This window comes from Mesocricetus auratus, unplaced genomic scaffold (genome assembly GCF_017639785.1).
Source record: "Mesocricetus auratus isolate SY011 unplaced genomic scaffold, BCM_Maur_2.0 Super-Scaffold_6730, whole genome shotgun sequence".
Classification (NCBI taxonomy): domain Eukaryota; kingdom Metazoa; phylum Chordata; class Mammalia; order Rodentia; family Cricetidae; genus Mesocricetus; species Mesocricetus auratus.
The window spans coordinates 69,985,977-70,003,273 of record NW_024429184.1 but is presented as its reverse complement, the minus strand read 5'-3'; the positions used below and the strand labels follow the sequence as shown (position 1 = coordinate 70,003,273).

Here is a 17,297-nt window from a genome sequence, read left to right as displayed (position 1 = left end):
CAATTAATTATAATGAAAACTTCCAGTGTACATTTCCCTATTTTTGTTAATTTTTAAGAAAATGACTAAGATGAATTTTATTGCTTTGACATATAGGATTCTGAATAATAGCAGACAGGTGGGATGGCTAGGGACACTGTCATCTGTGTGTTATAAAGACATGCTTAAACTCCACAACATAAAGGAGCCAGAACCAACATCATTACTAGCTGAACACACACACACTGTTAATGGACCATTTGTTCTGTTAACCCCACTGCCTGCCTCAATGTTCGCCATGAGTACAAGGCTGATATCAGCAGAAACCAACATGACTCAGTGATTCCGAAATTGCTTGAGTCCAAATATCTCATAATGAGGTACAAGTGCAAAGGATGACCCTGAGAGATGATGGTAAACATGTCAATTACTGAAAATGTGCTGATCATGTAACCAGTGGTCAAGGGCAGGATTGAAGTCTAGAATGATTGACAGCCTCCATCCTCCCCCCTACTCCATATAATGTGCTACCTGTGTAAGACATAAGATTGATCCCTAGCATACTAATCTGCTGTCTTCTTGGTTTGCTGCCACCTTTAAGATGTGCTTGCTGTCAGGCAAATGGATGACACTAGAAGAAACCATCCTGAGCGAGGTAACCCAGGCACAAAAAGAGAAACATGGCATGTACTCTCTCATATATGGATTTTAGACATAGATCTGGGGAGTGCCAGCCTACAATCCCATGGCCAGAGAGTCTGGGAAACAGAACCTTCATTCAGTGGTTGATGGAAGAAGAGGCAGACTCCCACGACTAAGCACTGAGCTGAACTCAAGAAATCCAGTGACAGAGAGGGAGGACTGATGAGCAAAGGGGTTAAGACTGGCCTGGTTTAACCCCCAAAACAGCTGACCTGACAAGGGTTAGATCTTGAATCCCAGGCAGATGCCTGGGAATCCAGCATGGGACTGATCAAGACCTCCTGAATGGGGGTGTCAGTGAGGAGGCCTAGGTAATCTATTGAGCCTTGGGTAGTAGATCAGTGTTTATCCTGGGTATACAAATTGACTTTGGACTGTTGGGGAAGTCCTGTGTATATGTCAATAAAGCACTGTTGGACAATAGGGAAGCAAGATAGGTGGGACTAGGAGTCGAGGAGGACTCTGGGTAGGACAAACACAGGAAGTCAAGATGTAACCGCCATGGGGTAGGAAGCCTAGAAAATTCTCTGAATTTTCTAAGAAAAATACTTAGATTAACAATTATGGGATAAATACTTAAGTCAGAGCTAGACAGTAAGAAACAAGCAAGGCCAACAGCTTCATAATTAATATAGCCTCCTGTGTGTTTATTTGGGACTGATGTGGCTCTGGAACCAGGCTGGTGGGAAGGCTTCTCTTTACATAATGGTGATCAGGACTGGGATGATGAATTTCCACGTAGAATGACAAAAGCTTTAAAGGAATTTTAGAAACAAAAGAACGGAGAGAAGCATGGGTTTCTGGTAGCAGCATTTTCTCAGGTGGGCTCTGTTTTGCTAGAGACAAGCAGAGACTCACATGGCTCGCTTAAGGGAGTCTTCCTGACTCAGCATAAGCAAAAGAAAACAAAAAACAACAAAAAAAAACCAGAAAGGTTCTTTTAAGAGGCTCTGCTAATGATTGAAAGGTGTGTACATACAGCTGGAAGTGGCAGTGACCACATCTCCAAGCCGGCAGCTTTTGCTGGATGTCAGCATGGACTGAGACAGTGAGCTAGAATCACGCTTACACCCACCATCTTGGAAAAACTGCAGTTTAAACAGCCACGGTTTTAACAGACAAGACACGTGGCCAGAAAAACATAAAGATTTACAGTAAAGTCAGACTTGGATGAAGGAAAACCTCTAAAGGTTTACAGTGTGTTTTAAAATATACATAGAATTGAGAGAGAAAAAGAAACAACATAGTGGTAAATAAATAGAGAAGCCGGCTGTGGTGGCACAAGCCGGTAGGATTTGCTGCAGAGGCAGAGGCAGGAAGATTTCCAAAGAGAAACCCTGTCTTAGAGAAATAAATAAAGAAATAAAAGTAAAAAAAATAGAATAATAATAATAGATAAATAAGCCACATAAAGATGAAAAATACACAAAAAGTCTGGATACTGTACGCTATTGTGTTTTTCAGTTTTTTGATTGCTCAAGAAGGAACAACTGCTAAAGTTACACTTGATTATAAATGCTGCTGAATTAATTCAACTTCTATCTTTTGAAAATGCCTTGACTTCAAAATTTAAGTATAAGGATATGTTACTTGGGAAAGGAGTTTTTGTTTATGTTTCTACAGACAATGAAAAGCTGAGGATTCCTTCCAGGCTTCTGTGGTTTGATGAACCAAGACTCCTGGAAGCAATGGCCCAAGTGATTCAACATCTAAAACAGCTAAGATGATACAACTTTACAGACTGAAAATAAGGACTTTACAGGTTTCTGAGTTTTGTTATGATCCCCATGGTATGAACAGCGCCCCCTTCCAGCACGAAGCAATTTGGAATGAGTGACGTCCTAATTCCCATCTTGTTTATAAATCTTTGTTTTCATTTGAATGGGGTTGTTTATAATTGGTTAATGATCACAACCAATCTCTTTTTAAAGGAAAAATGGGATTATGGTATGGAAATGAGTACTTTGTATTGGTATGGTTTTTCATTTATTGATACAAATTCAAGGTCAATTTTGTGATGTGTGTATTTCTCCTCTTGATTAAGTATTGTGCTTATACTGATCTTTTAAAACATAATGCATAATTCAATACAGACTATAGATAGTTACTTATAATAATCAGAATTTATAGTTACGTAAGCTAGGTTTTCTAGATATACAGAGATATATTTGAGATAGACAGTCTTCAAACCTTTCAAAGACGTTCAGAAAATGGCATTTAAAATGGTTTAGGGTTTTTCTTGACAATGAGAAATGTCTGCTCCTGGCAGCACCAATTACGTCTGAAATGGGCATCAAAGAAACTCATCATGGAGTTTGCTTTCAACATGGCAAGATTAGCCATTTGGGCAAGAAACTGCTCTTGACTAGACTGTTTGATTGTTGCTGTATAAACTGGACATGCAGGACCCACAGGAAAGTGACTGCTGAACTCAAACAGTCCTTCAGGGTTCCTGCTTCATGGAAAAGTCTACCAGACTTTCTGCAGGACACAGAAAAATGACTGACAGACTGCCTATGCAGATGGACAGTTTGAAATTTCCTGCTTTGCTGAGAAATCTTCTGGACACATTGTGGCCTATGGATGCCCCAACATTACAGAGGAACTTCGGGTGACTGTCCAGGCAGTAAGATGTCTCTGTCAATTCTATTGTTTATATATTATCCTGCTGTGGTCTTTGATAGAGTTGAAGGCAGATAGTTATAATTATAGTTTTCCTTAGTTATGATAAAATATAAGCTGCATATACAACTTTGAACTCACAAGGATGGAATAGATGATGCTTTCTTTAAATCTTGCTAAATGTTGATAGACAAAATATTGTAACTGTATTCTTACTTGATAACTGCTCTTTTATATATAATTTGACTATGTTAAAGTTAAGACCTTTCTTTTTGTTTAAACAGAAAAGAGGAGATGTTGGGGAAGTCCTGTGTATATGTCCATAAAGCATTGTTGGACAATAGGGAAGCAAGATAGGTGGGACTAGGAGTCGAGGAAGACTCTGGGTAGGACAAACACAAGAAGTCAAGATGTAACCGCCATGGGGTAGGAAGCCCGGAAAATTCTCCGGTAAGAGAAATACTTAGATTAACAATTATGGGATAAATACTTAAGTCAGAGCTAGACAGTAAGAAACAAGCAAGGCCAACAGCTTCATAATTAATATAGCCTCCTGTGTGTTTATTTGGGACTGATGCGGCTCTGGAACCAGGCTGGCGGGAAGGCTTCTCTTTACATTGGACTCCCATCCAAAAATGAGAGATGCACTGTCACCCTGAACTCTTGGGGGAGGGTCTAGGCCCTGTCATGGATGAAATGACAGACTATGGACACCCCCAAGGAGGGCCTCACCCTCCATGGGGAAATGAGGGGATATTGGGGGGTGGGAGGGTATGGGAGGAGGAGAGGGAAATGGAGAGGGACCTGGAATTGACATGTGAAGCAACCTTGTTTCTAATTTAAATTTAAATATAAAAAATAAATAAATAAAAACCAATAAAAAATAAAAAAAGATATGCTTGCTGTCTCTGTTCTTTGGCTTCTGTAAGTGACAGATGACATGGCTTGAATTCCAGTTTCAGAGACACCATCCAAACACTCTCTCCTGGATCTTCTCAGAATCATTCAGGGGAACATTGTCCATACACACTCACTCACACACACACACACACACACACACACACACACACACACACACACACACACACCCCTTCCTCTTTATTTCAAGCTGGTAAGACAAGGTTCTGGTCCATCTGGGTTTAATTGATTTCACTGCTTTTCTTGGCAGAGAAGCTGAGGGCTGTGTTTCAGTGTCACGTTGATGCTGGTGGGGCAGACGATAGTCAAACTCATCAGCTCCCTTGCCAGCTCCCCACCCCTGCTCACTCCAAAAGACCCAATAAGCCAGATTCAAGATGACAAACTGTAAATTTGAAACCACAAAAATCATCGAAGAAAACCTCACCAACATCACTTCTCAAACCACCTGAATGAAAGCAAGCATGACCGAAAGAAAACGAAATACAAACAACTGGTCAATCTAGGTCAAAGTGGAGGCTCATTGTGGTTTTTTTTTCACTTTTTAATGCTTTATTCATTGATTAAAAGGATATACATTTAACATAAACCGTACAACATCAGTCATCAGGCCAAACATTCAGTTGGTTTCCTTACAGTTTCTGTCAGGAGTTATTTTATCTGATCACATATACAAGATAAAATCTCACCACATATAGCATTTAAACACACAGATGTCCAGATATGATTTATTTGTGGCTCATTGTGTTTTTTAACTTTTTTACAAAGTTAATTTTCTCTGTCAGGTTGCTAATTTAAATTAAAAAATTTCTCTGTCAGATTCACACAAGTGCTCATAAATTGTAAAGGCCACTTGTTTGATCAATGATAAGTGTTGTCAGATCTATAGTCTAATTGAATTACTCCTGCTTACTAGATAGCACTGAATGGGGGAAAGGCTCTTTCAAATAAAGTTGACACCATAGACTGTGTGCACTCACCTATTTTAGCAAAAGTGAGTCTTTGGGACTGAAACTAGATCCCAGTGATCAAGCACTTGCCTAGAGTGAGTTGAGCCCTACATCTGATGCCCCACAAGAAAGGTAGAAGCTTTTATACAAATGTAGTAATGGAAGTATTTCTAGGCATTACTTGTTTTTAATTCTTTTTTTTTCACAGATACACTTATAAATAAGCAGAGTTTTGGAAGTCTAAAACCTGTTATCTGGAGGGTGAACTATGTTTTGGTAAATGCACAGTTAGCTCAGTGCACATATCATGTAATGGACAAATAAGTGATTTCTAGAGCTCCGCATGCCCTATTTTTGCACTGTGAAAAATTTTAAACACAATCACTTTTCTGTTTACCAAATATTAGCTTCTAACGAAAGTGAGATCTGGACTACATGACTGTAGGTGGGGTGAGAAGGTCTGAGGAGTTTTACCACTGCATCAGGACTGGGTTACTAACAATTAGTATGCATGGAGAAAGCCTTCGGGAGAAGCTCCAGTACTAATGCCATCCATTACTGAGACCAAAGCTAAAGCTGATTTTCCTGTCTAAACTATGCATAACCACAACTCTAAGAACATCACAAGACTGCTCAAGAAGCAGTCCATGTTGTTCTGTCAGTGGTCAGAGAGCCTTGCTGTTGTCTGAGGTGAGGTGAGGACAAGACATAGTTGACATGTGACAGCCTTGGGTCTCAGAACCTTCAGACACCTCCCTATCCCCCTTGACCAAGTAAACCCAGGCTAAAGTGCCCATACTCTTTGACTGAGTGATTTTCCCAGCCAGTGGAGACCTGGGAACAGGAATGACTTCATAGATTGGGTTTATTGTGGCTTATCTTTTTACTGATATGAATTAAGACAGTCTGCTATCTGGGCCTCCTGCAAATCTTGGCTTTGAGGCATAGTAACCTTGGTACCAATTCTCACAGCTCTGCCATTTGTCATAACATTGGGATGGAATGCCAATGATTCACCTTCCTACACTCTCCTTCTTGTGTGACATACGCAGGTGATAGGAACATGAGCATCAGTGTGGAGACTATGAGATGACACATGAACCATGTGTACATGTGGAGTCCACTGGAGACTATGAGATGGCACATGTGCCATGTGTATATGTAGAGTCCAGTGGAAACTATGAGATGACACATGAACCATGTGTACATGTGGAGTCCAGTGGAGACTATGCAATGACAAATGTGGAATCCAGCGGAGACTGTGGGATAACACATGTGCCATGTGCACATTTGGAGTCTACACTGGAAAGTTTCACCTTGGTTTGTCTCATTCCCATTTTACCTTACACTAGGCTATTATAATATTGTTATTAATTATATTTAGTTTGTATAAAATAGGATTTATTATGATATTTTAACACATACTTATATAACGTGAAGAATTGCTTTTAATGTAGATTCCTTATTCAAATAATTTTTCAAATTGAATGGTGTAGTCTTTAATTACTAAATTAAGATTATTTCAAATTATATTCACACCTTTTCAATGAATTCCCCTCATGTATTTAAATTTTTCCAGACACTAGTACATTTTTAATAATTTATATAATTTTATGTGCATTGATGTGAGTGTCAGATCTTCTGGAATTTGAGTTATAGACAGCTGCTAGATGCCACGTGGGTGCTGAGAACTGAACCAGGGTCCTCTGGAAGAACAGTCAGTGCTCTTAACCACTGAACCATCTCTCCAGCCCCTGGATACTGGTACATTTTTAAGTTAATAAAATTGTCATTTGACAGTACCATATGGGGGTTTGTTATACAGTTAGAATTGGAAAATACTTAGAAGCTTTTGTCTTTGACTTTTTAGGTTTGTCTTGTTTTGTTCTTGGTTTCTATGTTTGTTTTTTCTGTGAAGAAACTGGTTTTGAAATGCTAAACTCTGTGTCCTTGTCTCTTCTGCAGCTTCCTGACTTTTCCGTTTCATAACAAGAAACTGTAGACACTGGGCCCAGCAGGCAAAGTACTTGCACCCGAGTAAATGCCAAGAGGGTGTGGTAGCCTCCTGCATATCAGGGCTCCGTGCTCATGAGGCACAGACGGGGCACTGGGATAAGCTGACTCACTATACCAGTCTATGCATTGAACTCTGATTCAAGGAAGTAACCCTGCTCAATATAAGGTGGGAGCAATGAAGGAAAGTACTCGGTATCCATCTTGGGCCTCCACACACTTGCACACATATATATGTGTACACACATCACAACACACATGCCTCTACACAAATACATACCACGCAAATATTCACACCAAAATGGGAATCATATACATAATGCAAAGTAGGCATATGGTACTCCAATAATAATTTATTCATGGGTGTGCCAATCTGCATTTTATATACTTCACACATGAAACTAAATAGTCTTTTGCTTTTTTCTAAGCATTTAAAATTTAAAAACCATTCTTAACACTTTGACTGCACAAAAACAGGAAAAGTAACTTTGGTCTGTGGGCTACCAATTGCCAACCATCACTGCACAAGGCTTAGGACATGGAAACAAAACATCATTGTGACACTCATCATTTTGTGTATGAAAAATACACTTTTAAAAAGCCATAAAGAGGTGTGTGAATGCATTCAATTCAGAGAGTCATAAAACTAATTTGAAAAACACATTAGGAATTCAGTTTAATACAGATGAATATATAACAGAAATTTGTTACTCTATACCTCATCGGAACAATTAAATTTTCTTGATGTGGAAAATAATTTCCTAGAAAAGGAAAGGCAGGAGTACAGTGAGTTCAAAGCCTGCGCAAGCTATGTGAAGAGTTACAGCCAGCTGTGTTGCTGTGGGACTCTGTCAATTGAAAAGGAAAGGAAAAATATTCTACTTAGGTAATAACTCTGTGATAATACTTAGTGTTAAGATTTTAAAGTTTAAGGAATCTTCTGGATCCAGCTCACTACTGGAGTACCTGCCAAGCATCTTCTAGACCCTGACTCAGTCCCTACACAAAAAAGATTTTATTGAATTTTCTGTAACCTTACGAAGACCTTTGAGTGCATGATTACTTTGAATATTTTTGAGTTTCTTGAAACAAATCAGATAAAATTATTTTAACTTATCAGTGGATGAATAAACATTCTATTTCAAAGGTTAAAGCACAAATGTTCTTATTTTCATTTCTGAAAGGTAGGTAATTTTAAAGTTACTGGTTTTAAAATATTTACTTATATTTGTAGTATAAGATAAAAGATAAATATAATTTACATATAAATATATTAGATATATCAGTAAAAATGACACAGCTAATAATGCTCTTAAAGTACATAGATAAAACCTTATTGACTCAGTATTTAAACACTATTATTGCTCTCCATCTACAAGACATTCAGAGATAAAACATAAGACATTTTAAAGGAACATATAACGTCAACATACACTTAATGAACTCCACATAATTCATAGTTAATTTTAGCTAAAATAGACCATTTAAATGGTCATTCCCGTGGAGTTCTTTTTTTTCAATTTATCCTTTACAATGATTCATAATCAGTTGTGACATAAAATTGACCTTATTTATTTCTTTTAGTGACAAGGTCTCATTCTGTAGCCCCGGCTTGCCTGGAACTCGATCTGTAGATCAGGCTGGCCTCGAACTCACAGAGCTCTGCCTGCCTCTGCCTCCTGAGTACTGAGATTAAAGGCTTAAAAACATCAGAGACAGGGCTCTGGGGAGGTCTTTTTAATCTCTAAAAAACTCTGCTCATCAGTGTGAATATTAAAAGGGAGAGAGAGGGGCAATTGAAAACTGGGGTGACAATTTCCAGCAGCAATAAATTTAAATGTAACAGCGAAGCATCAAAATTTCCCATAGTATTCCCAACACAGTAGCATCATTTTCAAAGCTCTCACCACTAGACATCGAAAAAGTTAAATAGCCAGGCATTGGTGACGCACGACTTTAATCCCAGCACTCGGAAGGCAAAGGCAGGCAGATCTCTGTGAGTTCAAGACCAAGCCTGCTCTACAGAGTGAGTGCCAGGATAGGCTCCAAAGCTACACAGAGAAACCCTGTCTAGAAAAACCAAAAAAAAAAGTTGAATAATATTTTCCTTTCCCTTTATGCAAAGCATGATATGATCCCTTAAAATGTTTTTATAGTATATGTTCACACATGAAGAACTTCACTAGTGAAAAAAATAACAGTTTCACTAAAACGTGAATTTGAAGCCTTTTCATAATTAATCAGTTTTCATAAAAGTATGAAGCAATTTCCTTAGGAAAAAAAATCTGCCAATTGGAGTATCTTCATTTTGAAAATAAAAACAAAAGACATTGCTTCTAAGAGTGGTGAAACTCTGACCTCAGCTATCTGAACACCCAGGAACTCAGGCAGTGAGAACAGAGAGTGGTGCCGGGGGTACCAGTTCTTTTCCTAGGCACAGTCAGTTGCTGGGAAGCAAAGGAGAGCATTTGTCCCAAGGGCTTGTTTAGTGAGACTCGCTGCAGTCCAGCAACATCATCCAGTGTCCTCTTCTTCCAACCACATGTCACAGATGTTTCAGTTTATATTTAAACTCAATATCATTTAATGGTGGCAAAATCCCCAAGCCTGCCCTGGACTGGTCTAGAGGAGGACACTTGACATGACTCTCCACAAGCTCCAGTTCAAAGTATGAAAGCATCAGAATCAAAAATTGCTTGATTTCTTGGACAGCAAATAGTCTCCCAGGGCATATTGTAGCTCCGGATCCAAATGGCATATAGAAATACTTTAGTTTGTTTCCATTGCTATAGAAGGAGGTCTTTGCCTTCTTGTTCTCATCCAGGTATCGATCATATTTAAAAGTCTGCAACAAAGAGACAAGAAGCCAATGAGCTATTATGATAGAAAGTTGTTGCCTTCTTGACCTGGAGGATCCAAAGAGTAATTTTCTACTAATAAATCCATCCTCTACAAGTTAGCAAACACCAAGCACTGAACCAGGTGATACTGGAAAGAGCTTATGAAGAGCTGGTGGACCAAGAAGCTCTAGGGACCTCCTGTTCTACCTGTAGACTAATTCTTCAGTTAGACAAAAGAAGCAAAATGGCTCTAAACAACTACTCTAAGGATCAAGTCAAATGCATTACCCTCCATTAGTGTAAATTTGGGAGAGGGTACTTTGTGAGGGGGAAAAAAGGTGGTAGTTTTGTTATGACTGAAAACATAGTCTAGCAGAAACTATGAAATGAATATTAGGTGTAAAAGTTCAAAACTCTTGCCTCTACCCAAAGTTTCCAAAACATGAATATTTGCCGCAATAAAGAGGGACAATCCCTATGGCTTCACTTTAATGATCAAATCAAAGCTGTAATTACAAATACATTCCTGGGTGACTGTCACCTCGATACATAACTTTGATGAGCAGAAAAACTTACCAGAGGGTCTGGGTAGATTGCAGGATCCAAATGCATTAACTGTGGATAAAGAGCGATGATGTCGTCTTTTCGGATGTTATAGGAGCCATCCTCAAGGTGCAGAGTGAAATCCTCCTTAGCAGTCCGGATATTCAAGGATGCACTGGAAAGCCTCAGAGCCTCCTTGATGATGCTATCTAAAGAATTCCAAACAAAAGAAGTAAGAGAGGAGGGAAGGGATGAGGGTGGAGCATGGGAAATGGCAGTTGGGGAGAGAAGAATTTGCATATTAAAGAATTTGCATATTTCCCAGTTATTTATTTTTATATTGATGGGTATTTTGCCTGCATGTATGCATGCCTGGTGTCTGCAGAGGTCAGAAGAAGACATCAGATCCTTTGGAACAGGAGTCATGATGGCTGTGAGCCACCATGTGTGTGCTGTGAGTCAAACATGGGTCCTCTGAAAAAACAGCCAGTGCTCTTAACCCTTGAGCCATCTCTCCAGTCCTGAACTGTTGCCTCTAAAGGCTACATAACATAAAGTCTGAAATACTTCCGACAATCTGTATACAAAATGAGCCAATGAAAGCTAACAAATGACAACTGCCCAAAGCAGCTTCTGTCGCCACTGCTGTTCTTCGAAATTCTGCTGCTCTACTTGCAATCTGAGAATCTAAGTCAGTGCTTCTCAACCTGTGGATCACAACCCATGTAGGGGGTAGAGTCAAATGACCCTTTCACAGGGGTCACCTAAGACCATCAGAAAACACAGATATTTGCTTTATGATTCATGACAGAAGCAAAATTATAGTTGTGAAGTAGCAATGAAAATAATTTCACAGTTGGGGGTCACACAACATCAGGAAGGTAGAGAACCACGATCTAAGTTAACGATCTTTTGGGATGACATAATGTTCTTCACCATCAATGGGAACTAGATGAACATCTGTCACTTTATAGAATAGTAATCTTATTTCTACTGGACACTAAACAGCTAAGCAAATTGAAAAAACTTATAATCAATTTTGTGTGAATTGTTGCTGACCATTTTGGGAATTAAACATACTGATAAGTAAATGTCTTTCCAAGCATTTCATGAATCTACATTCAGCCATACATTATCTGTCTGGTTTTGTGTAGCCACACCCTGCTTCTAGGGGAAGTAATGCAGTAGAGCTGCTGAGGTCCAGTCCTGTTTTCCAGCCTCTAGCTGCTAGCTGCCTTGTTCCCAGGATTCAGGCCATGACTGAGTATGCAGTCACAAATGCTTACTTAGCCTTTATTTACAGGTGAGAAAAGGGAGGTGTCTAAAGGGAGGTCCCAAACCAGGCAGTGCTGAATCTAGGCTCTGTTGCTTCTAATAAACTAAACTGCCCTCAAAGCATATGGGGGCTTCTGTCCTTTACAGAACAGGACACAAAAATATGGCTGTTTTACTGTAATACATGGTACTACTGCATTCTAGAAAATACAGAAACAAAGGAAGAAAAGCCTCAGTCTCATCGCCCAAACCAATGGTGTTGCTTTGTTCACATTAATTCCATGCTTCCTTAACCCTGGGTTTGTGGTTTTGGAGGACTAAGAAAGGAGGCCAAGGACCTAGAGCAACTGAGTATCAAATGTTCTATGCCAGGGTTGCCACTGTCCCACGCTCTGGGTCTCAGTTCCTTGTTTGTTAGAAAAAATGAAGATGACCCTAGTTATTAGACTGTTGCAGCGTTGCAAAAATATCAAGAATATAGTACATTCATTATATGTTGAGCATTGTTACTAGTGACATGTTAGTGAGGGATAGCATAGGGAACACACCTAGTACTGGCAGGTTGTTCAGTTGTATTTGATCCAAATAAATTGCATTCCCTTCAGAGCTGAGCTTTTGACCAGCACTCTGTAATGCTCCATTCACTTCTTCAGAGGCTGCTCTCAATGCGTCAGGACTCCTATGAAAAGAGACATATGGAAGATATTGCCTTATTCAGAGAGCTGCAAGTAAATAAGAACTCCATTTCTTTTAATGAGGTGATCGCGTTAGCATGGGAGCATGAAAAGGGAAGTGGTTCCAGGAACATGCAAAGGGCATTGTCATTTACTTGTACTGTATTCTGAACTGGATTCATGTCCTTGAATTTATGAAGAAGCATTAAAGGGGCGTTGCTATGTAAAAGCAAAGCTTTGGTCAGATCTCTATAAACCAATGATTCTAATAAGGGCTAGACATTCGTGTGATGAGTAGAGTAATTCATTCCGAATACTTCCTCTAACATACAATTACAGGGTATTGGTGAATTCCCAAGTAGAAATTCAAATTTACTCTTTAAATTCATACCACAGCTTCAGAATATTTATGTTATTATTTTTGAACTGTGCGATAAAGAATACTTCCATTCAGTGCATGGAAATTTGTTGGCAGCTGTTTGAAATCTCCTTTATCTGGTTAAAGTGAACTGAGCCTCAGAAATGTTACTAACAAGTAGTTGTTGAACTTAAAATATGGTTGTAGTTCATAGGTAATATGAAATTGATGTTGCAACTCTGCTGTAAATCTGTGAGGCCGCAGGAAAACAGGAATGTTCAAACTAGTAAGGTGTGGCCTCTGCACTTACCACATTGACAAGTCAGTCATTATTTAAAGTTGTGATGAAGACTGCAGTCATAGATTTAACTTGACACTAAGAAGAACACTATGGAGTTAAAAGCAAGACTGGGCAAGGGGACCTTTAATGACAAGTGCCAGCAGATCTAAGTTCTGCGGCTTCTGGGACATCCCTTTCTGGTGAGACTATATTCTTACAAAATGCTACTTTTGTTATATATATATGTCAAACACAGGCACTGAGTATCACATTCTTGACCAACAGCAAAGAAAGCTCTGCTAGTCTTTTGGGGGGTTTATTAAAAATTGTTAATTTCTGTCACTATGAAGAATAAACACTCAAATTGCTATCCACCTGATCATTTGAAATAAGCTCCAGAAGGTTGCAGGAATAGTGTTTGCCTGAGAGGCCCAGAGGATAGCGAGGTGTGTCTTGGCCTTCTCCATGTCATCAAAGGTAGAGAGAGTGTCATTGAGAAACATGCGTAGACGTATCAGTTCCGAGACCTGGTCCCTCACAGAGAGGTTCTCATGCTTCAAGCCCTCAGCCAGCTGTTCCCGGGCCTTATGTGCCGCCTTGAACAAGTGAATAGGGAGGCCTGCCACCAACGCCGGAAAGACTTGATCAAATTGCTTGAAGCTGTTAAGGTTGTTCAGGATAAGCACTCTTTGTGTGTCTGGCTTTGAAGTATCCCTGCCAAACAGAGTTAGATATCCAGCTTCAAACATCACTCGGTAGCAGAAGGCATACATCCCTTCGGTGACCCAGGCATCACTCTTTGATTTAGGAAGATCAGGAGGCCTCAGAACAAATTGAAGGTTTTGCATCATGGCTTCAGAGAGTGAATGCAAAGCATCTCCCTGGAGGGTCTTGGTAAAAGTGTTGTTTATGTTTTCTGTGGTATTTCCATCATTTGGGTCAATGCTTCTGTGTCCAAATGCCTGGTAGAAAATGAAATTCGTCAGAGGGGGAGCAGCTAAACCTGGGTGTTAGGAAATGGCTGGAAGATGGATTAAAGTATATTCATACTTCTCTGTCTAGCCTTCCCAATACAATTTCATAACATTTTTCAAAGTCAAACTTAAGACATACTCTTCCTTTAAGGTCAAGTTTAAATCCCAGATTTTCAGGTAAGCTTCTCTGGACTAATGGGCCATTGATTTTATCTTTACCTTTTGTTCTCTGCAGATGCACTTTAGCCAGACTTTAATCTACTTAAGACAGAGACCATGTCTAATATTTTCTTGTAAAAATTCAGCTAAGTGTTGTTTTCTCTAGAATAGAGATTCTTGATAACATCTGAATGATGCTTAAATATACTGTCGACTTCTTAACGAACGAGTTCGTGTGCATGATGTGGTAATTGAGTGCTCTGAGTGTTGTGTAGATGGCAGCATGGATGTTATGAGTCTGTGCCTTCCTGTAGTGTCTTCTGGCTCAGAAAGTACTTACAAAGTGCTTAATTTGTGTATGTCATCATCAATCACAAATTCACATTTACCTTGACTTTTTAATGCTTAGTACCAAGAGACTTCCTGATTTTATGTTCCCTTTATCCTACAATCTAATAACATTGGAACAACTAAATAAACTAATAAATAAACAGGCTAGTAAACAAGCAAAATCTGTAAAAACTAGTTACCTTTGCAGAAGTAGTGTAATGAAATTTTTTCCAATCAAAGTATTTTCCATGACATAACACCTTATGGTATGACAAGGAGTTTGTGATGAAGTGAACATATTTCCCCATTAATTTGCAGGTAAAAACATGACCGTGCTTTCTTTGATTTGCTCTCAGGAACTCAAGAGGATTAGAGCCAAATTTCAGAGCACAGCCCAGGTATGGAATCAACCCATTCTCCAAAGGAGGTTCACCTGCTTTCCTGTGAGACAGATTGAGAGGTTTAGGAAATTACATGTTTAGCATTTGTACATAAGCCGAATTTTTACTGGTTTCTACCCCTTATTTCTACCACATAACTACAGTTTATAGATACTTCTTTGTTGGATACCCCACTCTTTTACTAAAACAGTGGGCTTTTTAGCCTACTAAGATATTGGTGAAGGTGATTACTAAATCTACCCACTCATCAACCCATCCACCAACCCATCTACAGTCTATCCAGCACAATATGTACATACATATCTACATTCATCAATCACTCATTAAATTGTTTGCTATGTCTATGTCTGCAGCACGAATAATAAAAACCCAGAGACAGAAGTTCAAACTGAAGATCAGAAGAGCAAAGCAGCCAATCACTAGAGAGTTCTTACCTCTAACAAGACTGGGGTGATATTGTTCTCAGTGTGACTGCAGACTGAATACACTGCACTCCTGACTCTACCCACCTTACATTAAAGTGTGCTCCACCTTATATTAAGGGTGTGCACCACCACCACCCAGCTTCTATGGGTAACTTGAGTGGCTGCAGGGATTAAAGGTATGTGCCACCACTGCCTAACCTGTATGGCTGACTAGTGTGACTAGCTCTGCACTCTGATCTTTAGGCAAGCTCTATTTTCTAGATCATAAAATTGATTGCTTTTCCAAGTGACAGGGCTACAAGTATCAACAGGGCTAACAAGATTCTTGATCTCACTGTAGAAAAGAAGCTATCATCAGTGCTTAGACTTGTTCAAGGAATCATTTGTCCATATGTCTAAAATGTTTCAGTTTTCCTTTTCTTTGAAGACATGAAACACCAGCTAATAGAAAAGGCTACAGAACTAAAGTTTTTTAAACTCTACATAGTTTAAAAATGTTGGCATTGTGGGGTCTGGAGGTGTGGCTCAACGGTGGTGCTCTTGCCTAGCACACATGAAACCTTTCATTTGATTCCCCCCACTCTGAAAGAAGGGGACTATAATTCTGTGCGGATATTTGAAGAGAATAGGAATCCCACTTGAAAAAGTATCTAAAATGAAGTTGAGTGAGGTAAACATTGGCAGATCATCAGCTATAATTCGCTGATTTCTAACTCTCTTAAATGTTTTTATTAGAAATTATAAGATAATTTATTTTTCAACGTAAACTAGTTATCTCTTGTTAGAATAACTAAATATAATTGATTTGTCCTTTCTTAGCATTAAGACAACTAAAACTGGAAACGATCAGGCATAAATTCAAATAACTCAAAAGGCAAAGAAGTTATTAAAACTAAGACAGCAGACACAGTCTACCTTGCCAAAGATATGCCAAGGGTATTCCTGTATTTTAATGTTGATGTAACAGAGAACCCAGAAGAGCATATGCATAACCAGTTATTGTGAGAGAAAGATCCTTTCCAAACGTCACCCTTGCCAAATGCACCCTTCCCAGCTTAGGTGTACTCCACAGAAGTGCACACAAACATGCATCAATACTTATAATTTTTTTAGTTATGTTTAACAAGATCAGCATTACCATCAGTGTATGTGGATATTCAAAGGGAAACTCTACATCTTGTCAGGTTTAGTCAAAGAAGCATGGCTTTAAATTTTAAATAAAAATACTAATGTACTAGTATTTTTTTGGAACTGTATAATAGTGAAAACACTAGAAATAAGCTAAAAGACATACCTTCTCCTTCTGTCAAAGATAACCCATATACAACAGCACACTACCATAGCAATCCCCCAAATCAAAGAGATGGTCATCATTTTGCAAAGCAGGAAAACTCCCAAGAGGAGAGTCTGTGCTTAGCCAGGCAAGGCTGCCCCTGAAAGGCTCAAACTAGACTCTTTATACACATAGGACCATGATCCAATAACTTGAACTTGGATGACCAAAGCAAACAACTAACTATTTGTCCTCCTATTAGAAAAAAGAAAAAAATAGTATTGCCCAGCCTTGAACTAAGTCCATAGTATCAGAAGAGGCTCCAAAACAAGCAGAGAGCTTCAATACTTGATAAGCCGAAGCTCTGTCCCTTGTGTGCTGACATAACATTCAGACCCAGGGACAGCAGCTCACATTGTGCTTCAATGTGTGTAAAAAGCAGAGGTAAACACTCTGAAGATGAGCACGTCTGTTGTAGACATTGAGCATGATGTAAACTGAAACAGGCAGAAGCTTTTCGTCATGATAGTGGTTGTTTGTGTTGTTACCTTTAGAAGGAATTAATTTAAATCATTTTCCAG

General features: G+C 39.1%; 1 protein-coding gene across 1 annotated transcript; it reads right to left on the bottom strand.

The window, feature by feature from the left end:
- Positions 1–9,612: 9,612 nt before the first annotated feature.
- Cyp7a1 (cholesterol 7-alpha-monooxygenase) lies at positions 9,613–16,817 on the bottom strand. Its single transcript, XM_005066730.4, has 6 exons — positions 16,738–16,817; positions 14,818–15,058; positions 13,530–14,116; positions 12,391–12,521; positions 10,601–10,776; positions 9,613–10,029 (listed from the first exon to the last, which is right to left on the bottom strand). The coding sequence occupies exons 1-6, from the start codon at positions 16,815–16,817 to the stop codon at positions 9,730–9,732; spliced, it is 1,515 nt and encodes a 504-aa protein (XP_005066787.1). The 3' UTR covers positions 9,613–9,729.
- Positions 16,818–17,297: the final 480 nt, after the last annotated feature.

Coding starts and splice junctions, on each gene's coding strand:
- Cyp7a1 (XM_005066730.4), bottom strand. CDS start 16,817: ATGATGACCATCTCTTTGATTTGGGGGATTGCTATGGTAGTGTGCTGT. Junction 15,059..16,737: donor ATCTTTGACAGAAGGAGAAG/GTATGTCTTTTA, acceptor TCTGTCTCACAG/GAAAGCAGGTGAACCTCCTT. Junction 10,777..12,390: donor GAACAACCTGCCAGTACTAG/GTGTGTTCCCTA, acceptor GGAATTCTTTAG/ATAGCATCATCAAGGAGGCT.